Genomic DNA, 27,952 nt, shown 5'->3' on the forward strand with positions numbered 1-27,952 from the left:
AGTTGACAGAAGTAGGCTTCAGAAGGTGGGTAATAACAAACTACTCTGAGCTAAAGGAAATGTTCTAACCTATAGTAAGGAAGCTAAAAACCTAGAAAAAAGGTTAGACGAATGGCTAATTAGAATAACCAGTGTAGAGAAGAGCTTTAATGACCTGATAGAGCTAAAAACCACAGTATGAGAACTTCGTGAAGCATACACAAGCTTCAATAGCAGATTTGATGAAGCGGAAGAAAGGAAATCAGTGACTGAAGATAAAATTAATGAAATAAAGTGAGAAGACAAGATTAGAGAAAAAAGAGTGAAAAGAAACGAACAAAGCCTCCAAGAAATATGGGACTATGTGAAAAGACCAAATCCATGTTTGACTGGTGATCCTGAAAGTGACAGGAAAATGGAACCAAGTTAGAAAACACTCTTCAGGATATTATCCAGGAGAACTTCCCCAACCTAGAAAGACAGGCCAACATTCAAATTCAGGAAATACAGAGAACACCACAAAGATACTCCTCGAGAAGAGCAACCCCAAAACACACAATGGTCAGATTCACCAAGGTTGAAATGAAGGAAAAACTGTTAAGAGCAGCCAGAGAGAAAGGGCGGGATACCCACAAAGGGAAGCCCATCAGACTAACAGTGAATCTCTCTGCAGAAACCCTATAAGCCAGAAGAGAGTAGGGGCCAATATTCAACATTCTTAAAGAAAAGAATTTTCAAACGAGATTTTCATATACAGCCAAACTAAGCTTCATAAGTGAAGGAGAAATAAAATCCTTTACAGACAAGTGATGAGAGATTATGTCACCACCAGGCCTGCCTTACAAGAGCTCCTGAAGGAAGCACTAAACATGGATAGGAACAACTGGTACCAGCCACTGCAAAAACATGCCAAATTATAAACACCATTGACACTATGAAGAAACTGCATCAATTAACAGGTGAAATAACCAGCTAGCATCATAATGACAGGATCAAATTCACACATAACAATATTAACCTTAAATGTAAATGGGCTAAATGCCAAATTAAAAGACAAAGACTGGCAAACTGGATAAAGAGTCAAGACCCATTGGTGTGCTGTATTCAGGAGATCCATCTCACGTGCAAAGACACACACAGGCTCAAAATAGAGGGATGGAGGAAGATCTACCAAGGAAATGGAAAGCAAAAAAAAAAAAAAAAAAAAAAAGCAGGGGTTGCAATCTTGGTCTCTGATAAAACAGACCTTAAACCAACAAAGATCAAAAGAGACAAAGAAGGCCATTACATAATGGTAAAGGGATCAATTCAAGAAGAAGAGCTAACTATCCTAAATATATATGCACCCAATACAAGAACACCCAGATTCATAAAGCAAGTTCTTGGAGACCTACAAAGAGACTTAGACTCCCACACAATAATAATGGGAGACTTTAACACCCCTCCATTGTCAACATTAGACAGATCAACAAGACAGAAAATTAACAAGGATATCCAGGACTTGAACTCAGCTCTGGACCAAGCAGACCTAATAGACATCTACAGAACTCTCCACCACGAATCAACAGAATATACATTCTTCTCAGTACCACATAGCACTCATTCTAAAATTGACCACGTAATTGGAAATAAACACTCATCAAATGTAAAATAAAACACAAAAAACTCTCTCAGACCACAGTGCAATCAAATTATAACTCAGGATTAAGAATCCCACTCAAAATCGCACAACTACATGGAAACTGAACAACCTGCTCCTGAATGACTGGTGGGTAAATAATGAAATGAAAGCAGAAATAAAGATGGTCTTTGAAACCAATGAGAACAAAGACACAACATACCAGAATCTCTGGGACACATTTAAAGCTGTCTGTAGAGGGAAATTTATAGCACTAAATGCCCACAAGAGAAAACAGGAGAGATCTAAAATCAACACCTTAACATCACAATTAAAAGAACTAGAGAAGCAAGAGCAAACAAATTCAAAAGCTAGCAGAAGGCAAGAAATAACTAAGATCAGAGCAGAAATGAAGGAGATAGAGACACAAAAATCCCTTCAAAAATTCGATGAATCTCAGGAGCTGATTTTTCGAAAAGAGCAACCAAATAGACAGACTGCTAGCAAGATTAATAAAGAAGAAAAGAGAGAAGAATCAAATAGACACAATAAAAAATGATAAAGGGGATATCACCACCAATCCCACAGAAATACAAACTACCATCAGAGAATACTATAAACACCTCTACGCAAATAAACTAGAAAATCTAGAAGAAATGGATAAATTCCTCGACACATACACCCTCCTAAGTGTAAAGCAGGAAGAAGCTGAATCTCTGAATAGACCAATAACAGGCTCTGAAATTGAGGCAATAATTAATAGCCTACCAACCAAAAAAAGTCCAGGACCAGATGGATTCACAGCTGCATTCTACCAGAGATACAAAGAGAAGCTGGTACCATTCCTTCTGAAATTATTCCAATCAATAGAAAAAGAGGGAATCCTCCCTAACTCATTTTATGAGGCCAGCATCATCCTGATACCAAAGCCTGGCAGAGACACAACAAAAAAAGAAAATTTTAGGCCAATATCCCTGATGAACATCGATGTGAAAATCCTCAATAAAACACTGGCAAACCGAATCCAGCAGCACATCAAAAAGCTTATCCTCCACAATCAAGTTGGCTTCATCCCTGGGATGCAAGGCTGGTTCAACATACACAAATCAATAAACATAATCCATAACATAAACAGAACCAATGACAAAAACGACATGATTATCTCAATAGATGCAGAAAAAGCCTTCGACAAAATTGAACACCCCTTCATGCTAAAAACTCTCAATAAACTAGGTATTGATGGAACCTATCTCAAAATAATAGGAGCTATTTATGACAAACCCACAGCCAATATCATACCGAATGGGCAAAAACTGGAAGCATTCCCTTTGAAAACTGGCATAAGACAAGGATGCCCTCTCCCACCACTCCTATTCAACATGGTATTGGAAGCTCTGGCCAGGGCAATCAGGCAAGAGAAAGCAATAAACGGTATTCAAATAGGAAGAGAGGAAGTCAAATTGTCTCTGTTTACAGATGACATGACTGTATACTTAGAAAACCCCATTGTCTCAGCCCAAAATCTCCTTAAGCTGATAAGCAACTTCAGCAGTCTCAGAATACAAAATCAATGTGCAAAAATCACAAGCATTCCTATACACCAATAATAGACAAACAGAGCCAAATCATGAATGAACTGCCCTTCACAGTTGCTACTAAGAGAATAAAATACCTAGGAATATAACTTACAATGGATGTGAAGGACCTCTTCAAGAACTACAAACCACTGCTCAAGGAAATAAGAGAGGGCACAAACGAATGGAAAAACACTCCATGCTCATGGATAGGAAGAACAAATATTGTGAAAATGACCTTAGTGCCCAAAGTAATTTATAGATTCAATGCTATCCCCATCAAGCTACCACTGACTTTCTTCACAGAATTGGAAAAACCTACTTTAAACTTCATATGGAAGCAAAAAAGAGCCCGCATAGCCAAGACAGTCCTGGGCAAGAAGAACAAAGCTGGAGGCATCACACTACCTGACTTCAAACTTTACTACAAGGCTACAGTAACCAAAACAGCATGGTACTGGTACCAAAACAGATATACAGACTAAAGGAACAGAATGGAGGCCTCAGAAATAATACCACACATTTACCACCATCTGATCTTTGACAAACCTGACACACACAAGCAATAGGGAAAAGATTCGATATTTAATAAATGGTGTTAGGAAAACTGGCTAGCCATATGCAGAAAACTGAAACTGGACCACTTCCTTACACCTTATACAAAAATCAACTCAAAATGGATCAAAGACTTAAATGTAAGACCTAGGACCATAAAAATCCTAGAGGAAAACCTAGGCAATACCATTCAGGACATAGGCATGGGCAAAGACTTCATGTCTAAAACACCAAAAGCAATGGCAACAAAAGCCAACATTGACAAATGGGATGTAATTAAACTAAAGAACTTCTGCACAGCAAAAGAAACTATCATCAGAATGAACAAGCAACCTACAGAATGGGAGAAAAATTTTGTAAACTATCCATCTGACAAACGGCTAATATCCAGAATCTACAAAGAACTTAAACAAATTTACAATGAAAAAGCAAACAACCCCATCAAAAAATGGGCAAAGCATATGAACAGACACTTCTCAAAAGAAGACATTTATGCAGCCAACAGACATATGAAAAAAATGCTCATCATCACTGGTCATTAGAGAAATGCAAATCAAAACCACAATGAGATACCATCTCACGCCAGTTAGAATGGCGACCATTAAAAAGTCAGGAAACAACAGATGCTGGAGAGGTTATGGAAAAATAGGAACCCTTTGACACTGTTGGTGGGAGTGTAAATTAATTCAACCATTGTGGAAGACAGTGTGGCGATTCCTCAAGAATCTAGAACTAGAAATACCATTTGACCCAGCAATCCCATTACTGGGTATATACCCAAAGGATTATAAATCATTCTACTATAAAGACACATGCACACGTATGTTTATTGTGGCACTATTCACAATAGCAAAGACTTGGAACCAGCCCAAATGTCCAACAATGATAGACTGGATTAAGAAAATGTGGCACATATACACATGGAATACTATGCAGTCATAAAAAAGGATGAGTTCATGTCCTTTGCAGGGACATGGATGAAGCTGGAAACCATCATTCTCAGCAAACTATCACAAGATCAGAAAACCAAACACCACATGTTCTCACTCATAAGTGGGAGTTGAACAATGAGAACACATGGACACAAGGAGGGGAACATCACACACTGGGGCCTGTAGGGGGTGGGAAGCTAGGGGAGGGATAACATTAGGAGAAATACCTAATGTAGGTGAAGGGTTGATGGGTGCAGCAAACCACCATGGCACGTGTATACCTACGTAACAAAATTGCACGTTCTGCACATGTAACCCAGAATTTAAAGTATAATAATAAAAAAAAGATAAAGCCTGTGACTCACAGATCTCCATAGCCATCTCAGCTGGAGCCAAAAAATAGATATAGGATTCCCTAGGAAAGACCTGCCAAGAGCCTCTTGTTGGATGACATGAATATACATGACACGCATGGGAGACTCACAAGGTTCTTAAGAATGGCACACTAGCATGAAAGCTAGCTTGAGGCCGGGCACAGTAGCTCACACCTGAAATCCCAGCACTTTGGGAGACCGAGGCAGGCAGATCACCTGAGGTCGGGAGTTCAAGACCAGACTGACCAACATGGAGAAACCCCGTCTCTACTAAAAATACAAAATTAGCCAGGCGTGGTGGCACATGCCTGTAATCCCAGCTACTCAGGAGGCTGAGGCAGGACAATCGCTTGAACCCGGGATGGGGAGGTTGCGGTTGCCATTGCACTCCAGCCTGGGCAACAAGAGCAAAACTCCATCTCAAAAACAAACAAACAAACAAAAAATCAAAACAAAAAGCTAGCTTGAATTGAAAGGGATGGAGAGAATCCTGTTTGACCCTCAAAATTCTACAGTCAGGAAACAGGCTGATGAAACTCCTCAGCTGCCAACACATGCTACCCTTCAGGAAAAAGGAAAGACAGCTTTGAGGGTGGAGTGATAAGTCCAGAGGGCAAAGCCTCAAGACTAGAGGATGAAGGCCTTGACATTTAATGGAATGTGCCTGGCTAGATTTTGAAAATGCCTGTGACCTGGGACCCCTTTTTTCCTTTTAGTTTCTCCCCCATTCAAACAAGAATATATATAATTAGTATCCTATGCTTGACCCACCACTGTACTTTAACAGCAAAATACAAAAAAGAAAATACATATCCACAGATGTAGAGGAGTTTTGCCCTAAGATGTGCCATACTCAGAGTATTGCCCTTATGTGATTTAGATAATGAGTTTGAGACTTTTGAGCTGATGATATTTACATGAAATTTTTGACTCTGCATTGATGCTGTAATGGGTAGGGACTTTTGGAAACGTTGGGATGGGGTGAATATATTTTGCTTATGAGATGTAAGTGGAATCTGAGAGAACAAAGGGCAGACTGTGATAGACATAATAATGTTTACACAGCAAGTGGGAATTTAGGTTACTCATCAAGTTGACCTTAAGATAGGAAGAATATCCTGAATTATCCAATGTAATCACAAGGGACCTTAAAAGTAGAAGAGTGCAGCAGAAGAGTCAGAATCAGAGAAGATGTGATGACAAAAGCAAGGTCATCAGAGTGATGCAATATGAGGACTCAACCTGTCACTACTAGCTTTGAAGGTGATGGAAGAGGGCCATGGGCAAGAAATGCTGGCAGCCTCTATAAGCTGGAAAAGACAGGAAAATGGATTCTTCCCTAGAGCCTCCAGAAAGGAATGCAGCCCTGCCAACACCTCGATTATAGCCCAGTAAGATCTGTGTAGGACATCCAACCTACAGCACGCTACGACAGTAAATTAGTATTGTTTTCAGCCACTAAGTTATGTGGTAATTTGTTATGACAGCAATAGAAGACAATTTCTGTGGTTTATAGACAGAAGTTGAGTATCACTGTATTTCCCTCAAAGATGTAAAATACCTCATGGCTCTCCTATGAATTCATTATGTGTAGCTTAGCATGTAATTTAGGAATGATGGTTCTAGGACAGGGGTCAGCAAACTGGAGCCAAATCCAGCCCACTGCCTGTTTTTGTAAACAAAATTTTATTAGACATACCCATGCCAATTCCTTTACTTATTGTCTATGGCTGCTTTCATACTACAGCAAAATCAAGCAGTTGTGACCCTTTCTGGCCCTTTTCAGAAAAAGTTTACCAACTGCTGCTCTGGGGTATGGCTCTACTCTACTCATTTAACTTGATTTGCCTTCACTCTAGCTATATCCTGTTATCTCCTCTCTCCATATTCTTACCATTCTGAGTTCCTGTCACTACCTTAGCTCATGCTACAATTCCATCCTAGAATTCCCTTTCCTCTCTTCCACATCTTATATCATGTGAGGCACATCTCAAGTCATACTTTCTACCCAAAACCTTCCCCATCTCCTATATCAAGGCATTTTCCCCATAACATACTACTTAGGTTTTGATTGATTAAAGAACTTTTTTATTGCTCGCCAAATTACTTCATATATGTTACAATCTTTTTATACAAATGATTGTAAGCTCCACAACTGTTAAAAGTGGTATTACAGATGATTTATTTGTAGACATTCTAGCAGTATGATGGCTGGTATCTCTTTTATCATTTGCAGGTTTTGATATCTATAATACTCATAGGATGAGTTTGTTAAGAGTAGACAACCTTCTCTAATCCCTCTCTTAAATTCTTTTTTTTAATTTAAATACCTTTTCATTTTATATAAAATAAATTGAATAAAAAAGGGCAATGGTGCCAGAATTGGCATGAGTTATGCAAATTTATCCTCAAAAGACTGTACGCAGAATAGTATACTAGTTCCCTGTTTTTAATAAAGTGTGTAGCAGATGTTATGCTAAGTAAGTCAGAAATCCTGTGTGTTCAACTGAATAAATCTACTGTCTACAGACTATCTCTATCTGATCCACTGCAATCACCTCATCATACCAAAACTAGACATCAAAAAACAAAGATCTAATGCCTGTAAAATTTTAAAGGTAGACTTGGGGGGTTGGTGGCAAAGATGATATAGAAAGATGTTAAATAATTTTTAATATCTAACATTTGAATTTCACAAATCTTAATTATTTAGGTAGTCATCAGCAATTCACTATTCCTTTCACTCAATTGAAACATAATAACTTGACTCGGAGACTTCTGTCAAACTAATGTCATTCCTAAGCTTTCACTTAGAGTTAAGTCCTGGTCAAAGATTTCCATTATGGGCCAGATTTATATTTAAATGACCATTTTACTTAGACTGAGGGCAGGTAGTTGTCATAACCACTGAGTAGCCCAAGTAACCATGAACCAATTACCCTGAAATTAATTTGGAGTTGCCATTCAAATAGTTATCTCTCTCAAACACTAAACCTAAAATTCTTGTGGTTACAGACAAATTAAGGTACAAGACTTGACTTTATTACAGTTTGGGCACAAAACAAAAGAGATTTGGGAAATTTCTTTTCTCCCACTCTAAGAAAAATATTTGCTGCTGAGACTTCAAGGAAAATGACCGCAAATGTCCTCATGCCTTCTTTCTCCATACTCCCAGAATACCCCTTACCCTTTTTTGCCCTTACAGATACTTCCCTCTGCTTAGAATGTCCTTCCTCTATTGTCCACCTAGAAAACTTTTCCTTCATATTTAATATCAAATATAATCTGCTTTGTGAAGCCTTCCCTGACTCCCTTAAGCATATTTAAAGTTCTCCCCACTTTGCACATACCCCCTATTAAAGCAATTATTTTATAAGTATTTAAGTTTCTTATTTGCATACATATTTGTTCATAGGTATCAAAGAGTCTTATTTTTCATCCTTAGTACCTGGCACATAGAAGCTGTCTCATAATACTTAATGAAATAAAGACCCATCTCCCTCTCGACATTTTTTAAACAAACTATTCTAACCTGGCTTTAAAAACTCCTTTCGAAAAATATCCCACTGGTTCAGCCATAATGTCGAGTTCCTTTCAGATTCTTACCTGTTTTCCTGCCCTATTAAATCTAGATGCTTTAATGAAAGCACATGTCTTTCCTGCTGTTCCATCACTTTGCTCTAAATCTGTTCACTGGCTTCAAGAAAAATTTTTGGAACAAATTTCAAACTGCTTTTTTTTTATCCAATGTATTCCATAACTTCAGATCCATTCATCTGTTTCCATTAAGATCAATTCCAAAGCTTTTCATTTCCCCAGAAATCTTTTACCAAATTACTCCTATGCTCTTTGCATAATTTCTAAAGGTAAGGTTTATCTCAACGAGACTCCATATATCATTCAGCAAACTTTAATTTAAAAATGAAATCATTTTATCTCTAATCTTGGAAAACAAATTTGAAGTAATTCTCAGTTAACTTATTTAGCTGCTTTTTAGAGATGGTTTTAGAGGCTTTGGAGAACAGAATCATATCTGAACAAACTAACGGAAGCACCTCAGGTTGGGAGTGACTCACCGGTACTCCTTGGTATACTCAAAGTCTTGTTTGTTGTAGGCAGGTTTTAGGAAATTGCACTCAATGACTCCAATTACTCCTACACCTTCTCCACGAGTTGGCTTAGAAGAAAATATTAATTTCAACACTTACATTACTGTTGGCTGCCTGGAGGCATTTCCTTTTGATTCCAAACAACAATAGAAAGGTTACATAACCTTCATGGGCAAGAAAAGACCATCAAGATCTAGAGAAACACTTAGAATATACATCAACAGACCGCAAGCATTAAACTGAACTAGAAATTCTGACAAATTCTAGGGCAGAGATTTTCAAAATATGATCCATAGATCCCTAGGAGTCTTCTGCAATTAGTAGCCATCTCTACTTCACCCACACTACCTCCACTTTTATCTGCTTTATATTCCAGGACTGCCATAAGACTGCATTTGAATAAAGAATTACCATGCTAAAAAACCAAGGTTATATACTACTGTTCTAAGGAACTGAAACAAATATTCATCTGAAAACAATTTTAAGGGGTCTATGTGATCCTATATTAAAATAAACAATTTTCCCACATACATAGGCCACCAAACAACTACTAAAGAGAGTCACACTTACAGCAATTATTAATTACAAGTTGACGCAAGAGTTTTATAGATTTAAATCATATTCTAATTCTTTAATGGAAGAAACTGAGTAAAGGTGTAATTGGACTGGAACACAAACACGAGTTGTCTAAAGGTGCTATAACAAGGGAAAACAAAATAGGCTGAAAACGAGCTATCCTGGGCTTTATATAACTGTCTTACTATGTTGAAGCAGTTCATCATTTTTTGTGCTTTAGCAATCTTATCTGTAAAATAGGAATAAAAGGGATACTTGTAGACATTACTACTTTAAATAATCATTAAGACATTAAAGATGATGGTAAAATTTGTATAGAGTGGTTTAAAAAATATTTTCACATAATTTATCCCATTTAAATCTCTCAACCCTGTAAGCTGTGAGGCAGGCAAAGCAGGTATGCTTATTATTGTTGTTTCCACTTTACATAAAGGTCAGGAAATTGAGCTTCAGATAAATTAAACAAATTATCCAAGGTTACATAGCTTGTAAATGGAAAATTCAGGACCCAAATCCTGGTCTTCAACCACCATATTTTATACGCCTTCCACTATGCCTTATTGTCTCTCCAAGAAAATGGAGTTACCTAAAACACAAATAAGCTGACACACATGGTAAGCTTGCTGGTATTCTAATTCTGCCTCTTATTAACAGCTACTTAGAAAATGCATTCAGTAAAGTTGTTGGGTTGATTAACAGCTGAAGAATGAGAGTTAGAAAGAGATTTCAACACAAGACAGCTCACTGGTAACACAATTCCAGGATCAGAATTCAATAAGCATCATAAGATGGGAGTAAAAGCCATTAATGAGCCTATCCCCTTTGCAAATTTTAAATTCTCTTCCTACTCTTTTCAGTCTCCTACGACAAAGAAATATTAACTACTCACCTTCACCTGGCACCCCACCTTCTCAAAAGATTTTATGAGTCGGTTGTTATGATACATCATTATTCCAAACTGGTTACTATTCTTGCAAGAGAACCCAAAGGTGATTCTCACCTGCTTATTCTGAGAAGAACATCGTTAAGGAGACAAACATACCAGGGGCTTCAACGACAAAATTTTACACCATATTATAGCAAAAACCATCAAATACCAAGGGACATAAATTGGTACAACCTTTTTGAGGGCATTTAAACATCTGTTGCAATAGCTTTAAGAATATTCTTAATATTTGACCAAGTAATTCTCTTTTAAAGAATTTATCCCACAGAAAACAGTCAGGGAGGCCCACAAACGTTTAGGAATTACAGAGATTTTTCAATTTGTTATAAAAGCAGAAAAACAGAAATAATTTAAATGTTCAACAACAAAGAAATGATTAAATAAATGTTGATATAGCCACATGCATCTCTTTTAAAATTATGTCCTTGAAATATTTGAGAATATCAGGAAACGCTCAGATTATAAAAACATCACACACACACACACGCTCACACACACACACACACACACACACATATGCATAGAAAGACTGTAAGAAAAGATACCTAAATACCATCAGTGATTTAAAAATTGACAAATAATCATAAAACATTTCTTAGCCCTTGCTAGTTGCTCAGTTTGCTGCTAGGGCACATAGGTTCTGATAAGAGCTGTAAATGGTCCAATACAAATCTGTACAATTATATCCAATAAGGTAAATCCTTCTTACCATACCAAACACAATGAAAGCAAAAGCAAAGGTAAAGAACAATGAATAGTCCTGTAGTGATATATTTCATGGGAAGAAGTTAACAAGCTTGGATAAATGAAATGAAGACAACTGATTATTATAAGTAAAACATGAATAATGATGAGTTTTTAACAAGTCCTACTTAATTTAAAAACCAAGGTAAGTAAGTGAGAAAGATAAAGGGGAGATAGAGAAACTGAGATTTTCATTAAAACAAATACTAAGAAACCTTCATGTCTAAATGAGTTGAATGAAAATTTACTTTTGTTACTTATTCAAAAAATGATCTCCATGCCCCCTCTAAAAGACAAGCTACTTGCATCAAAACCCTATAACAAATGGGTCACATATGATACAAAGACATGACTCAAGTGGGTGCATAACACAGTAATGTTTGGCTCAGAATATATAACGTTCTGGGCTCTAGCAGTTCATATAAAACCTCAAATAAGACCTATTCTAATGCAAAAACAAAACAAGACAAAACTCCTGCAAGCAAACAAACCAAAATCCTATGCCATAAAATTATCTTTGTAAAGATAAAGACTGTCAAAGTTTTCTTTCTGTTGTGCACTTTTAAAATTCTAAATTATGGAGTGAGGGTACAGTGGGGTAGGAGACTCACCAAATTAGCGTAAGGAGAGAGAACAAAGATGAAAGAAGTGGCCTTTGATAATTGAGAAGTAAATAAGTTAGTATCAATGATCTTGTTCCTCAGTGACCTTGGGGGAAATTTGATTAGGACTTTGATTTTACCCATGTCTACAGTAAATCTGTTTAGTCCAAACTATAATATCGGAAGGTAATTTGGTTTAATGGGAAGGGAGTCTGAGAAGAGTCGAGGTAACATATAGAATGCATGCATAGAAGTTTCCCTGATAGAAACCCACAAAAGAAAAAAGCTAGAGACAGGTATGTGTTATATCCTAACACAGTAGTTGGCAAGCACTTCTTTAGACTGGCTCTGTTAAACCTATGGCACTAACATCCTAGTCTACATATGGTGAGATTATAACTAATTCACCTATAGAAACAAACAATGCTAGCTCTGGCTTTATTAAATTGATTTGTTTAGTGCTTTAAGAAAACATTCCTAGTGGACAAGATATGTGTTCTCAAAAAGGAGAAAAAAGAGACCAACGATTTCTCATTTTTGGTCAGGGAAAGACAAAGCACGCTAGATAATGCCTTTGATAAAGCAAATAGAGTGTAAACATGTTTCTCGGGCCAAGAGTGGTGCTTAGTTACTAGAAAATAAATTAAAAGGACAATTTTTCATAACCTTGCAAGTTTTCAGCCTTTCAAAGATGTTTTCTGCCCCAAAAGCCATCAACAAAGTTGTACCTAATTTCCATAGTTCATCTTAAGATTTTTTTCTAGTCTCTGAAATCCATTCTCAATGCAATGCAAGGGAGAGGTAGAAGTAAAAACAAGTAATGGCTCCTCTGAGCGGCTACCATTATGAAAAGTACCAGGAATTTATGTCAAACCTAAGAAGATTTATTTCACTCCAGAAAATCACCTTTTAATTTCCACCCTCCTAATTTCAATCAGTGTAAGTCTGGACCTGTTCCAACAAAAAATTGCAGTGCATCTACAAGATTAAGACGTTCTAGTCAGTATTTTGCTTATTTCAATCAATTTAATATATATCAAAATCCAGTACAAACCAAATAATGTGTATTATTCCTTATAGCAGAGGTTCTCAAACCTGGCTGCTCATTAGAATCAGCTGAGGATTTTAAAATAAATAAATATTTCTTATTTTTTTAAAAAAGGTTTCAGACACTACTGAACCAGAATCTCCAAAGTCTCAAGATTCTATTATTTCAACAGTTTCCAGGTGATTTCTGATAAAAATGGTACACAGATTGGCATTTAAGAAAGACTTCCTCAGAGTACACTGTAATAGAATGTGTACTATGACACACACTTTTTAATTTGAAAGGGAAAGTTTTTGTTTTTCTGTGTCAACCTGAAAACTTAATCCTGAAATAAAGAGGTCAACTTCATGTAGTGGTACACTTGTAAGGATACTGTGAAGGTAGGTTTATATGTATCATATTCTACATTGGCCAGGCTCTTAGCAATCATCTGGGTAGTCACCTTCTTTTGACGCAGAAAAATTTTCATGCGTGGCTTCATGTATAGAATACCACAAAATGCCTACGGAACAGAATGGTGAAGGGAAAGTTATTATGTGATATTGCCAATTCTGCTGACATCCCCATAAAACACTGCTACCAACTGATATCTATGCTGGGCAAAGATTTGGCTCAGTTTCTATACCTTATTACACTATGTAAACTACCACACTAAAGTACTGCTGACTATATTATCTAAACTGTCTCAATGGAGACAATAAAAAGGAATACTAGCACATGGCTGGAACGTTGTTATCTTTGTATAACTAAAAGAAGATCTTGTTCTATAATATTTTCAGGTTATAGGAAATCTTACCTCTCATTGTTGAAAAACCATTCTTACTTACCCTTAAAGAATATTCTGTTTCTGGTAGCTCAGAGGTAACACCGCCAGTCATTTTTTCTTCTGTGTCAAAGTCTGATACCAGGATGTCATATTGATCTGTATCAAAGTCCAACTCAGATTTTCCATTTTTATTTCTGGGGAAAAGAGACAAGTACCAATCTAACAAAAACTGGCTCCAGAGGACAAAAAATGCACTAGGGACCCAAAAGAAAAAAAAAACCAATATGAGCCAAAACTCAGGTATCTGTTTCTTTCCCTGACTACCAGTGCAAAGGAACTACAAACTACTTGGGTAGAGGATCAGACAATACTTAAGGGTATTCCCATTCTAAACAAATCTACTCTTTCATAGAGGTGATGATGCCACATTCATAAGGAAAAAAGAATGTGGAATGTCTATGATCTGATAAATCAAATGGATGTCAGCTATCCTCAAAGTGGGATCTTGAAATAGACACAAGCTTTCTGGGTATTGTTAGTAAGTCACTCAACATCATTTTCCCCAACTGAATGAACAGATGAATCAAAACCCACTTCTACCAACTTCAGACTAATAAGACACTAAGATCTCCCCAGATCTAATCTTATTTCTTAAAAGGAAAAAGATTGTTACAAAAGCAGCATATATTTACTAGTCCTCTAGGATACCATTTATAGAATTATCATTTAAACATAATGGTACTAACATTCCTTTCATAAGGACCTTTCTTGTTCCCATAATCTTTTTGGGCCACTTGGTTTTGATCCATTCCAAGACCCTGAGCTATATCACTAACCACTGCCAGAGAAAAAATGTTAAGACCCATCTTTATTCTTGGAAAAAACTCAAATGACAGGTTTTAGTAAAAATGTATATATCAGAACAGTACTTCCCAAAATTTGCTCTGTGGAACAGTAATCTCACAAGATACTCTTAAAAAGAAATAAATACATAAAAGTTCTATGATCAAATAAAATTGAGAAATAATTCTTAGCCCTCAGAGTCACCTCGAGCTCTAGTGATAACTCTGCTTCATACTTCAGGCTCCACAAGCTCAGAGCTGCTGTGTTGAAATTGTAGCTCCTTTTACAGGGCTGCACCAGAGCCATTATGGTCTGTTGTCTGCATCATGCCCATGTCAATGTATAATAGCATATTATGGATTTTCCAGGATAATTCTGATTCTCACTACCCCACCTGACCCCAATGCATATGCCCTGAGGAGATTCTCTATCCTCCTTGTCCCTCACATTCCCCATCTAAGGAAAAAAGGTCTGTAGAAACATTTTCTTAGAGACAGGGTCTTTCTCTGCTGCCCAGGCTAGAGTGCAGTGGCATGATCATAGCTCACTGTCACCTCCAACTTCTGGGCTCAAGCGATTCTCCCATCTCAGCCTCCCAAAGGGCTGGGATTAGAGGTGTGAGCCACCACCCAACCTGAAGAAATACTTTTTAAAAATTGATTGGGAAATACTGCATACTATATTGCTCTTTTACATATTTTCAACGCACATTAGTATATTAAAGGACTCCAGGACTCTCAGAAGTCCTACAATAAAGCAACACAGTAAACTTTAAGTCAGCTTTTCCCAAATTTATTTGACCATGTAATCCTTTATTTATACAGGTTGAATATCCCTTAGCTGAAATGCTTGGGACCAGAAGTGTTTTGGATCCTTTTGGATTTTGAAATATTTGCATTATACTTACTGGTTGAGCACCCCTAATCCAAAAATCCAAAATCCGAAATGCTCCAATGATCATTTCCTTTGAGTTGTCATGTCTGTGCTCAAAATGTTTTAGATTTTGTAGCACTTCAGATTTTAGATTTTTGGATTAGGGAAAGTCAACCTGTATACCACCTAGTACCATATACATAACTGGGAAACGACATACAAAGAAAAAGTTCTGTTTAAGATATGTAAATCACTGGAAATACCTCAAAAAATTCTTTGTAATACAAACTATATTACTTGAGGTTTTCTCAGTAGGACACAGGGAAGATCTAAATTACCAATGTGTGAGTCACACTTCTTTTAATTGTTAAGTACAGTACTCTCTATATAAACCAGCATTGTTTTTATTTGTTTTACCCAGGTAAATGAGACAAAATACTTCACCTAAGGAGAAAAGGAAGAATACATTTATCCGATAATCTTTTCTATTAAACATATCAGTAATACCTCTATTTTATATTAAAGGTTTTTAGGGTTATTTTTTAGTGTTTAGGTGTTAATCCATTCTTAAATGTATTCCATTAGACATGCTAAGATTAAACAAATGAAATAGCATAAAGTATTTCTAGATTGTTTTATTAGTTTTTTTTTTTTTTTTTTTTTTTGAGACAGAGTCTCGCTCTGTCGCCCAGGCTGGAGTGCCGTGGCGCAATCTCGGCTCACTGCAAGCTCCGCCTCCTGGCTTCACGCCATTCTCCTGCCTCAGCCTCCCAGTAGCTGGGATTACAGGCGCCCGCCACCACGCCCAGCTAATTTTTTGTGTTTTTAGTAGAGACGGGGTTTCACCGTGTTAGCCAGGATGGTCTTGATCTCCTGACCTCGTGATCCACCCGCCTCGGCCTCCCAAAGTGCTGGGATTACAGGCGTGAGCCACCGCGCCCGGCCGTTTTATTAGTTTTGAAGACATGATCTTAACCTAGTCTCATTATAGTTCATATTTATCCGCTTCAAAGATTTTTTCTACTTCTTTTTTTTTTTTTTTTTAAAGAGACAGGGTCTCATTTTGTTGCCCAGGCTGGTCTCAAATTCCTGGCCTCAAGTGATCCTCCTGCCTTGGCCTCCCAAAGTACTGGAATTACAGGTGTGAGCCACCACACCTGGCCAGATTTTTCTGCTTCTAACCCAGCTACTGTGAAAGCACTAACACAGAACTCCTTATTTTTTAAAGATCTTATTGTGCTTTGTTTACTCTAATTTTTTTCTCATACTTCATTGTCATTGTCTAATAGGTAAAATAACTATCAATTACCAAACTTAAAAAAATGCCTATTGGCCACGCACGGTGGCTCACGCCAGTAATAGAGGTTGGGGTGGGTGGATCACTTGAGGTCAGGAGTACAAGATCAGCCCGGCCAACATGGCAAAACCCCGTCTCTAGAAAAAAATATAAAAATTAGCCAGACGTGGTGGCGCACACCTGTAATCCCAGCTACTCGAGAGGCTGAAGCATGAGAATCACTTGAACCCAGGAGGTGAAGGTTACAGTGAACCAAGTTTGCACCACTGCACTCCAGCCTGGGCAAGAGAGACTCTGTCTCAAAAAAAAAAAATGTCCATGAATATGAAATAGATATTTATAAAGGATTCTGAGGAGCTTAGAATATGCTAAACTGTCTTAATTATCTGTGGCAATAGCCTCAGGATATGCGTGTTTCCACCTTAAACATGCCACATTTTACCAACAAAAACCACTATCTCAAACAACTCTGTTTTTTTTTTCTTTTTTTTTTTTTGAGACAGTCTCACTCTGTCACCAGGCTGGAGTGCAGAGGCGCGATCTCTGCTCACTGCAACCTCCACCTCCTGGGTTCAAGCGATTCTCCTGCCTCAGCCTCCCAAGTAGTTGGGACTACAGGCACACACCACCATGCCCAGCTAATTTTTGTATTTTTTTTTAATAGAGACGGGGTTTCACCATGTTGGCCAGGATGGTCTCGATCTCTCAACCTCATGATCTGCCCACCTCGGCCTCCCAAAGTGCTGGGATTACAAGCATGAGCCACCGCACCCGGCCAGAACTCTTGTTTTTCTAAGACAAAGTTACATAAAAGTATGCAATGAGATATAAATATATATTAAAATTTATCTACTTTGCTCTAAATTACTCTAAAAAGAGTTATTAAAATGCGCTAGGCCAAGCACAGTGGCTCACACTTGTAATCCCAATAATTTGGGAGGCTAAGGAGGGAATATCACTTGAAGCCAGGTGTTCGAGACCAGCCTGGGCAACATAATGAGACCCTGTCTTTTTATAAAAATTTTAAAAGTTAAAATTAAATAAAAATGTGTTTCATCATACTACCTTTGTTTATTAGAATCTATCATGCTTGGAATACTATACCTGCGGATGTTCCAAATGAGAACACGAGTGCCTTTTTTGCCTGGGATGGCATCAAACTGGGCCAGCAGGTCATTTTCACGGTTGAAAATGGAATAGTTCAAGATGGCTTCTAGGCTGGGCAATGAATCCTCGGTAATAATCATTTTTTGTAAAATCAAATATAGTCAAAGAAAAAATAATATCTTAGGATGCTATTGAGAAGGAAGATTTGCCCTTTGGATTGCATATTTAGACAAAACTATAGACATACAGCATGCATATTACTGCTATAGAAGGAGGAAAGGTGAAAAATGGAGAAAGGTTGTAGACACAAGCTCCAAAATCAGTTGCCCATGCAGAATATAGCTTCAAAGATATCATGTAAACAAAGTCTTATATTTAAAAGATCAAACGCTTAATTTTTTAACTTCTTTGGAAGCAATAAGTTAAAACCTTATTGCTATACTGTTCCAGTCAAGAGAACCAGGTGTCTAACAGAAGTAACAGCTGTGCAGATATAGGGAAATGAGATATTCTGCTATTATATAAGCTGATAAATAGTATGTTTCTAGGCCTATTAATGCAAATATAGCTATCCTTAGGAAAAAAAAAAAAGGAAGGCCTTCGGAGCTTTACCATGGGGTGGTGGTAGTGCAGAGATACACTATATAGATCAAACTGCCTAACAATGAAAATTTCAATATAGCAAAAACATTTCTAAGCTTATGTCAGTGTTCTACTTGTTTTTTAAATGTTTAATAGAGAAAAATCCCAGATAAATTTAAGACATTTGAATACCTCTTTTAAAACTTCTGACAGTTGGATTTGACCTGAAGTTGGAATCTAATCAAACACTCAGATTAGACTAATTTTTAACCAACATTCTCCATTTCCAGAAAGGATATTGTTTTGCTGGTTGAATGGAACAATTGGTACAATAACTGCCTGGGCCTGGACACATTCCAGATAGGTCTGTGATAGAAGTCCAACAGTAAGAGTACCCCCATTCTTGGTGAAGACAAGGGCGTCCTTTCCTAGCCGCATGGAGCCTGACTTGAAACCATTACCAAAGACCCCAATGGGACACTGGCTCTTCTTTATTACTTTATCTGTAAAGCCAAAGCTGCAATTACACAAGAAAAAACAAATCAGAAAAAAAGAAATCAGAAAGGTAAAAAGCATCCTAAGATAGGTGACAGGCAGAATATTTGGCCTACAAATAAATAACACTTGTAAAAAGTCCTTCCTTTTTTATTCCTTTTGGTATTTATGGGCAAAACTATTAGGTTAAAAACATAGGAAATTACTATGGGGTAATGGGACTAATTTTCCTGTGTGGTTCGTGTGTACATAAATAGTTCCACTATGTTAGAGTCACACTTTATAAATGTAAAAAAGGGCCCCTTTTCACCAGCTAACGTAGCTGGAGAAGGCCTTGGGCAGCTGCCTTTCTTGTCTAGATAAAACAGCCCTGATTGCTGTAGAAGTAAAGTTAGGGTAAGGTGAAAAATGTAGTTATCTAGAGAGGGTAACAAAAGTTCCAGATATTGTCATTGGTCAGAGGTACTAGATTAGGCATCTCCTAACCCGTTTATATCATCCTCTAGAAATCTGAAAGTCAGGGATCATATATCTTGACAATTTCAACTCTCCACTCAAAGGATAACCCTTCCAATTCTTAGTCTCTGTTCCATCTGCTGGGACAGTTCATTGGAATGTGGCCAAAGGATAAAAATAGGTAGTTCTGCCTCTGAATATCAGCAAACAGTTGCAGTATAAAGTCTCTCTTGCTCTATTAAGGACCTTTCACTTAGGTGCCTCAACAATCTCTGTAGCCCCTTTTGATCAGCTTAATCTGGAAGCCAGATCCCTTCCCTTCCTTGTATTTTCCATTCAGGTACACACCAAAATAACAGAACTTTAAAAATTAAAAATAAAATGATTATATATCTTCCCTCACCATCAATAAAACTAATTGTAAGGACTGTTTCTCAGGATGAGAAGGAGAAATGAATAGAGTTCGGCACATGAGTACAAACTTATAGTTAGATAGAAGAAAAAAGTTCTAATGTTCCATAGCAGACCAGGGTGACTATAATTAGCAATAATACATCATATATTTCAAAGTAGCTAGAAAAGAGGAGTTCCAATGTTACCAACATATAAATTATCAAGGTGATGTAAACCCCAAACACCCTCACTTGATCATTACACATTGTATGCATGTATAAAGTACTCACGTGTACCCCATAAATATGTAAAATATTAGGTATCAATAAAAGAAAAAAATCATACTAAAAAGGATTGTTTCTCTCCAGATTGACTAATTTTACAATGTTGTGCACTATCATTCATTCAATAAATATTTAAACTAAGCACCTACAATGTGCCAAGCATTGGGCTAAGCACTAGAGACCATTTTTAATAAGAGGCATGATTCTTGCCTTCAGAGTTTATAGTCTAAGGAAGGACTTCATATATTACAGATTAGGTGCTTCTCAACATCAATAAAATAGATACTCTGGTCAGACCATGACTGAGCAGGCTGATCTTTAACAATTTTACTCTCTTGAGCATGGAGAGCTGAGGTATCTGATTTCTACTTCCTGAAGGTTGTGGTTTTGTGTTTACTCACTAAGAAAGGGAACCACCTTTTAATTTTCTATTTCAAAGCATTATACAATAATACCATATGTCCTCCTAGAGTAGACACTTTATAGGAGCTGTGTGTATCCTACAAATAAATCTAGTGACAGAAAAAGGTAATTTCCATGGCAGCAGTCCTTTGGAAAAAAAAAAAAGAAAAAGAACTTCAGTTTGTGTTGCCTATGGGCCTTAGTATTCCAGGATGCAGACTTATAATAGTAAGATTCAGGCATTCCCATTTTTCTTGTGGAAGAATTGGCTTTTTAAAAAAATGGGTTTGTTATGAGGATTAAATTGTATACTGTATGCAAAATACATTAAGTATAAAGTAGTATTCAAACATTAATTTTAAACTAACTCTAGAAGTCATTCTGATAGTTGTCATGTGCTATCCCCTACTCCTACTTCAGACCTAAGGTCACACCTAAAATTCAGGGCTCTTCATAAATAGTAATCTTACACACCACTTCAAATGAATTTGTATCGTTAACCGGACTTTAACTTTCTCTTATACCACAAAAGCTTCAATTAGGTGATCAAGGGAAAGTGGTGAAAATAGGGAGATTACAACTCCCTTAATTCTTTAGCCTCTTCCACCACCTATCACCTTTTTTCCCCTTTGAAAGTATAAACCCTCACTGTGTTAATTTGAGGAGACCAAATTATGATACAAGGTTGGGAAGATAAGTAGTAGTGCCAGGCCAGAACCAGAATGGAAAAGGATAAGAATAACGAGAAGAGAGGAGCTATAAACTCTGGATTTTTGTTGTTGTTACTGTGTTTCACTTAACTCTTCCCATGTGCTCTTTTATTCCACCTAAGTTCTCATGTTCGGCATTCTATTTAAATGCAAACTGGCAGAATCAATGTCAGGTACCAATCAAATAACTACCTAACACAAAAGCCCTCACCACACATAATAACAGAATTGTAAGAATGAATTTGATAGTTTGCTATAGCTCAGTAATAATTTTCCACAGAGCTAACTTGGCTTAGGTGGTTTCTATTTGCTAAGTCAGTCCTGCTCTATCCTCTCGTGTGAGAGACAACACTGTTTACACATCAAGGTGGCTTGGATACCAGCACTTTTAGTGGAATCCAAAAATACAGCAGCTTGCTCTGGAGTATCTTAATACGTCAAGAATCCAGAATCCAGAGAGGTAAATTTAAATTGGGACTCTGCCGTGACACGTGTTTACCTACGTAACAAACCTTCACGTGTACCTCCAAACCAAAAATAGAAGTTAAGAAAAATAATAAATAAATAAAGACTCTGACCAATGAAACAAACCTTGGCAAAATCCATGGGTGCACAAAGGCAGGCACTGCTATTTCCTAGGTATACTTCTGATTTAATATGTAATATAAAAGAATGAAAGAGTGCTAAGCAGACTGTTATTCTCCAGCTATTGTTTTAGAAGAATACACCTGCTAGGAAGTGCACTTCTGAGCACAGGTAGCAAATACCTTCTGTGGTTCTGTGGCTGTTTTTAGTCTTTGAACTTTGAAAGAGGTTTTCCACCTTGCTGAAAAAGGCAACTGAATATACAGACTAACTGATCCACACACTAACCCCAGAAGCTAAAGATAATTAGTTGTGGACCTTAAAGGAATTTAATAATAGGTTTTTCCTTTTTAATCTGATTTTCATGAAATTCTATGTTTATGGAAGAAACTGTTGCTACAGTTACACAACTATTTTATCAGCCTGAAAAGAGAGTTGCATAAAGAGTTGGAAAGTGTGGACAGTGTAACAACAAATGTTAGAGGTCAAATAGAACTTCTGTAGGCTTAATAAATTTGCATAATTACTTCTATTATTTTTTCCAAATACAAAAGTAATATGCCTTCAAGTAGAAAACAGCACCAGGCACGGTGGCTCATGCCTGTAATCCCAGCACTTTGGGAGGCCGAGGCAGACGGATCACTTCAGTTAGGGAATTCAAGACCAGCTGACCAACATGGTGAAACCCCGTCTCTACTAAAAATACAAAATTAGCCGGGCATGGTGGTGCATGCCTGTAATCCCAGCTACTCGGGAGGCTGAGGCAGGAGAATCACTTGAATCCGGGAGGCGGAGGTTGCAGTGAGCCAAGATCACACCATTGCACTCCAGCCTGGGCAACAAGAGTGAAACTCCATCCAAAAAAAAAAAAAAAAAAAAAAAAAAAAACCAGAAAACATAGAATCCTTCGGGCCAGGCATGGTGGCTCATGCCTGTAATCCCAGCATTTTGGGAGCCTGAGGCAGGTGAATCACAAGGTCAAGGGATGGAGACCATCCTGACTGCCAACATGGTAAAACCCCGTCTCTACTAAAAATACAAAAATTAGCTGGGTATGGTGGCGCACACCTGTAGTCCCAGCTACTCGGGAGGCTGAGGCAGGAAAATTGCTTGAACCCAGGAGGCGGAGGTTGCAGTGAGCCGAGATCGCACCACTGCACTCCAGCCTGGCGACAGAGCAAAACTCCATCTAAAAAAAAAAAAAATAGAATCCTTTGCTAGAAGTTAGGATTGGACTAAAAAATCTCTTTTATTTTTATTTATTTATTTATTTATTTTTGAGACAAGGTCTCCCTCTGTTGCCCAAGCTGGATTACAATGGCACAATCTCGGCTCACTGCAACCTCCGCTTCCTGGGTTCAAGCGATCCTCCCACCTCAGCCTCCCGAGTAGCAGGGACTACAGGTGCATGCCAAAATGTTCAGCTAATTTTTGTATTTTTTTGTAAGGATGGGGTCACCCTGTGTTGCCCAGGCAGGCATCAAACTCCTGGAATCAGGCAATCTGACTGCCTTGGCCTTTGGAAGTGCTAGAATTGTAGGCATGAGCCACCATGCTTGGCCTTAAATGATCTCTTTTAAATAAATGGTATCTTCACTGGGCACGGTGGCTCATGCCTGTAATCTCAGCACTTTGGGAGGCCGAGGGAGGCTGATCACTTCGGGTCAGGAGTTCAAGACCAGCCTGGCCAACATGGTGAAACCCCGTCTCTACTAAAAATACAAAAATTAGCTGGGCGTGATTGTACCTGCCTGTAATCCCAGCTACTTGGGAGGCTGAGGCAGGAGAGTTGCGTGAACCTGGGAGGGGCAGGTTGCAATGAGCTGAGATCATGCCATTGCACTCCAGCCTGAGGGACAAGAGTGAAACTCCGTCTCAAAAAAAATTTTAATCAAAAAAAAAAAGGTATCTTCTAGCTGATTCAAGTTTGTTTCAAGATACAATCACAAATAAAATTCAGTACATATATTACATTAAGGACTCATTAAAATAATTTTCTAAAATTATTTTTTAAATAGGAGGAACAATTGCCCAGCTCAAATTAGTGGTAAACATATTTGGTATGATAGGGAAAATTCTATAGCTAAGAAAGTTTCTGCCTATTTTGCTCCTTGGGGAGGGAACAAAAAATTTGAATGGGTGATACTCATCCTTCATATTTCAATTTGAATGTCATTTCTTCAGGGGAGCCTTTTTTAATTCCCTAGACTAGATTAGATCCCTGTTATACGCTCTCAAAGAAACTGTGCTCTACCTTCATAGCACTTACCACTGGGTGGAATAGCCTATTTAGTTATATTACTAGTCAATTTTGCTCTTTCTCATTAAGCTGTCAGCCAAGAATCATGTCTATCTGGTTCACCACTTTATCTCCAGTGCCTTGCACACAGGTGCTCAATAAAAATTTGTTGAATGAATAAATGAATGAATCTGGAACAAAAATTGTGGCAATTATTTTGAAACCATTCTTCTCCTCCCTTCTACCTTATAACTCTAACCAAGTTTCACAGATGTAGTCCCACAGACAAAATGGAAGATCAGATGTGCTGGGCCCACTACTCAACACCCACGTCAATGGGATAAGGTATGATGGGAAGAAGTCATTAAGAAGATAAGCAATTTTGGATGGGTGTGGTGGTTTACACCTGTGATCCCAGCACTTTGGGAGGCTGAGGTGGGCGGATCACTTGAGGTCAGGAGTTCGAGACCAGCCTGGACAACATGGCAAAACCCTGTCTCTACTAAAAATACAAAAAAATTAGCCGGGCATGGTGGCACACCCCTATAATCCCAGCTACTCGGGAGGCTGAGGTACAAGAATCTTTTGAAACCAGGAGGCTGAGGTTGCAGTGAGCTGAGATCATGCCACTGCACTCCAGCCTGGGTGATGGAGTGAGACTCTGTCTCAAAAAATAAGAAGACAAGTAATTTTAGGGGGAAAACAACCAACTAGTACATACAGAATTGAACATATAAATGCTTTGGTTCCATCCCATCTAAAATTGTATTTTTCTTAATATATAATATTAACTTCAGGATATAAAACTGATGTTATAAGTTAAAGGATTGGGCCAACTTTCTACCTTCATTAACATACTGGTCACAATTCTTGTTTCACTTTTAGAGGTTTTCCTCAAATAGTCTTCTAATTAGGAGGGTCTGAGACACAAGGTATACAGACTGCTGAGTGGTAAAACGCAACCATTTACTTTGCCCAAATTTCATTTTTGTTTCTTTGATGAATCAAAGGGATTTCCCTACAAACAGAGTAATTGATTTAGAATACCTACAAGGGTAACTACAACCACATGAATTTGTTTTCCATTTTTATAGTTTGGAGCCCTTTCCCTCCTCCACAGCATTCCACCATTGTTACTCGTGCTTCACACACTCTAGTTCAGGAAGCCACAGGGAGAGTAATCAACCTCATCTGCTAAAAGGAAGAGAGAAGGAAGGAGTTGAAGGAATACTTATATTCCACTGAGTGATATGCGGAGATGATATAGTATAAATTTACGTTCTCAACTATAAATGTTTTAAAGTGATTAAATGAACTGACAGTGGCAATAGAAATCTAGCACAAGCTTCAACAGTTAGAAAGGAGAATTTCCTAAGTTTGTGATTCTACTGCAAAACCTTTAAAGAATACGTGTCTGAATGCCTTCTATTTATCTTGCATGGGGTTTGATTATACCCCGGTACCTTCATGGTTCTAATCAATAAATCATCCCAACTCCAATACTTCTGATTTAAGAGTGAGTTTAGGTTAATATAAATTGGAGGTCTCGGACCAGTGAAGGCCTCTGGGTCTTTATATTTACTGTTCTCTTTGTGTGAATTGTCATCCCTTGCTCCCTGCCCCTTTATTTAGCTGGTTAAACTGTACTCACCCTTAGATCTCAGCTTAAATATCATTTTGTCTAGGATACTTTTCCTAACCTCTGGGATCAGATTGGGCTCCCCTGATGACTTGTCTCAAACATTCTGTACCTTCTTATTATGCTTATAGCTTTTTATTACTTATTTAATTTGTCTGAGTTGCCAGCTAGGCTGAAAGCTCTGTGAGGGAAGGAACAGTATTTGTTTCATAACCAGTGCCCTGGCACATAAGAGATGCTTAATAAATATTTGTTGAATGAACAAAAGGAAAGCAAAATATTAATGAAAATTATGAAGCCTTAAATAGGGTTCATGAGCTTAAGACAAGAAAAAGACAATGAAGACATTTTTACCTGAGCATTCGGTGTAGTTTATGAGGTGTCATCCCACATCCATCATCGGTAAAGGTCAAACAAGATTTATTCTTGACCTCCTCAACATCTATAAAGACCGTCCTGGCAGATACATCTGGATCTACAGCATTATCTGCAAAAGGTAGAAATCTGCGATATTAGATCCCCTTTTCCAATATTGTATCAAAATCTCTAGTTCAGTGACGCCAAGACATAAGAAATGTCCTTTATTTCCTTCATTTGGATGTTTGAGAAGGTATCAGGGAGCATTAACAGTAGTGCACTTACTAAATTATAGAGAACAAAAGAGATGATGCCAGATTGAGTTCTAAAGCTGATTTCCAGATTTCATACGAGCAATATGCAATCTGCTTTTCCACCTTCGAACTTCAGGGTCTTTGGAAAAAAGTATTAATAACTACTCCCATATACAAAGCATTTTGCTCCATTTTTGTCTTATTACTTCTTGCCTTTTAGCCCCTTTACTGTTTGTATACACATACAGTAAAGAGTGGCTATGGAGAAAAGCTGAAGGAGCAACTTTGGTAAAAGATGATGCATATTACACACATTACAGTTTATTTGTGATCATTTTATTTTCTTCTTTCTTACATCACCTCCTCTGTTAAAGAACACAGAGAGTACTGCCATTCCTGTTTATAGCCTAAGAGGCACTGAAAGGGTTAGAGTTTAAAATCAAAAGACTTAATTGTCTGCCTAGATCTCAGTGATGGTAGCAAGCATACTTAGAGGGAGTGATTTTTGCTTAGGTATTTTGTAATAGTTTTAAAGGCAAGGCTGTCCATCCTTTCAGGAAATGGAGAACATAGAATTAAAGTAGAAAAAATACATAGGTTCATGATTCCTCCTGATTTATGTCTTCACAATGAGTTAATTATTTAAGACTCCAAAGACATCAAATATTGCCATAGTCTAACAATTGTGTCACGTCCCCAACCCCAGGGGGGTGCCACTGTCTAGTTGCCACATGTTTTTGCCACAGGCACCAGTTTACATAATTGTCAATCACTGACAAATGTGGCTCACTGGCCACAATTGAGGGGCAGTTTATACAATCTGTTGGATAGGTTCCTTAATCGTTCCTGTCTCTACTAAGCTCTTTGAGCAAGACAGAGTCCTTCCCTTCCACCCTCTTCCCTTTCCCTGGTATCCTATACTGCTTTAGTGATACCAAAAAGCTAAGCTAAGACAGCCAGGTCAGGTCCTGGCCATATACTTGTTCTATTACTACTGATCAAATTATATCATTTTTTCCCGGGAACACCCCTTACAATCCAGAGAAGTATTACAAATATGCAAAACACCCATTTTTTATAACACAATTAATGATATCAGTTACAGCCACTTGGGTATGTGGAATGTTCATCAAATAAAACAAAACACAGATTAATTTCAAGGGTCACAATGGTATTGCCAGAGTCATTGATAAAACTGTCACTGACTGTAAGCAGAAAAGGTCTTAACAGTAGTACAGCATCACCAATAGTCCCAGAAGCGGATTAAGAGGCCTGGTATAGTCAATCTTTTTTTTTTCTTTTTTTTTTCATTTAGAAGGCCCTAAGGGAAAGTTTATTTCATATGAGTGGCAGCCACTTTTTTGTGTTTTTATTTTTCTAATTCACATAATAGTTGTACATATTTATAGAATACAATGTGATGTTTTGATACACTTATACAATGTGTAATGATCAAATCAGGATAATTAGCATATTCATTACCTCAAACATTTATCATTTCTTTTGTTGGGAACATTCAAAATCTATTCTTCTAGCTATTTGAAAATATACAGTTAATTGTTATTAATTATAGCCATCCTACAGTGCTATAAAACATTAGAACTTATTTCTTT

At 37.6% G+C, this 27,952-nt stretch overlaps 1 protein-coding gene across 4 annotated transcripts in view; it reads right to left on the bottom strand.

Moving 5' to 3' along the window:
* MORC4 (MORC family CW-type zinc finger 4) overlaps nucleotides 1-27,952 on the bottom strand; it is a 59,716-nt gene that overhangs the window by 26,677 nt on the left and 5,087 nt on the right. For 2 of the 4 annotated variants that reach the window (XM_031006037.3, XM_031006036.3), the window contains exons 3-9: nucleotides 26,083-26,215; nucleotides 18,825-19,042; nucleotides 17,941-18,088; nucleotides 13,885-14,017; nucleotides 13,431-13,559; nucleotides 10,607-10,726; nucleotides 9,109-9,209 (exon numbers count right to left, since the gene is read on the bottom strand). In XM_031006037.3, the coding sequence (XP_030861897.1) occupies nucleotides 9,109-9,209; nucleotides 10,607-10,726; nucleotides 13,431-13,559; nucleotides 13,885-14,017; nucleotides 17,941-18,088; nucleotides 18,825-19,042; nucleotides 26,083-26,215 (982 nt within the window). The remainder of the gene's footprint in view (nucleotides 1-9,108; nucleotides 9,210-10,606; nucleotides 10,727-13,430; nucleotides 13,560-13,884; nucleotides 14,018-17,940; nucleotides 18,089-18,824; nucleotides 19,043-26,082; nucleotides 26,216-27,952) is intronic. The other 2 variants (XM_055375493.2, XM_055375492.2) reach the window with 1 other exon arrangement.

This window comes from Gorilla gorilla, chromosome X, assembly GCF_029281585.2.
Source record: "Gorilla gorilla gorilla isolate KB3781 chromosome X, NHGRI_mGorGor1-v2.1_pri, whole genome shotgun sequence".
NCBI classification, from domain to species: domain Eukaryota; kingdom Metazoa; phylum Chordata; class Mammalia; order Primates; family Hominidae; genus Gorilla; species Gorilla gorilla.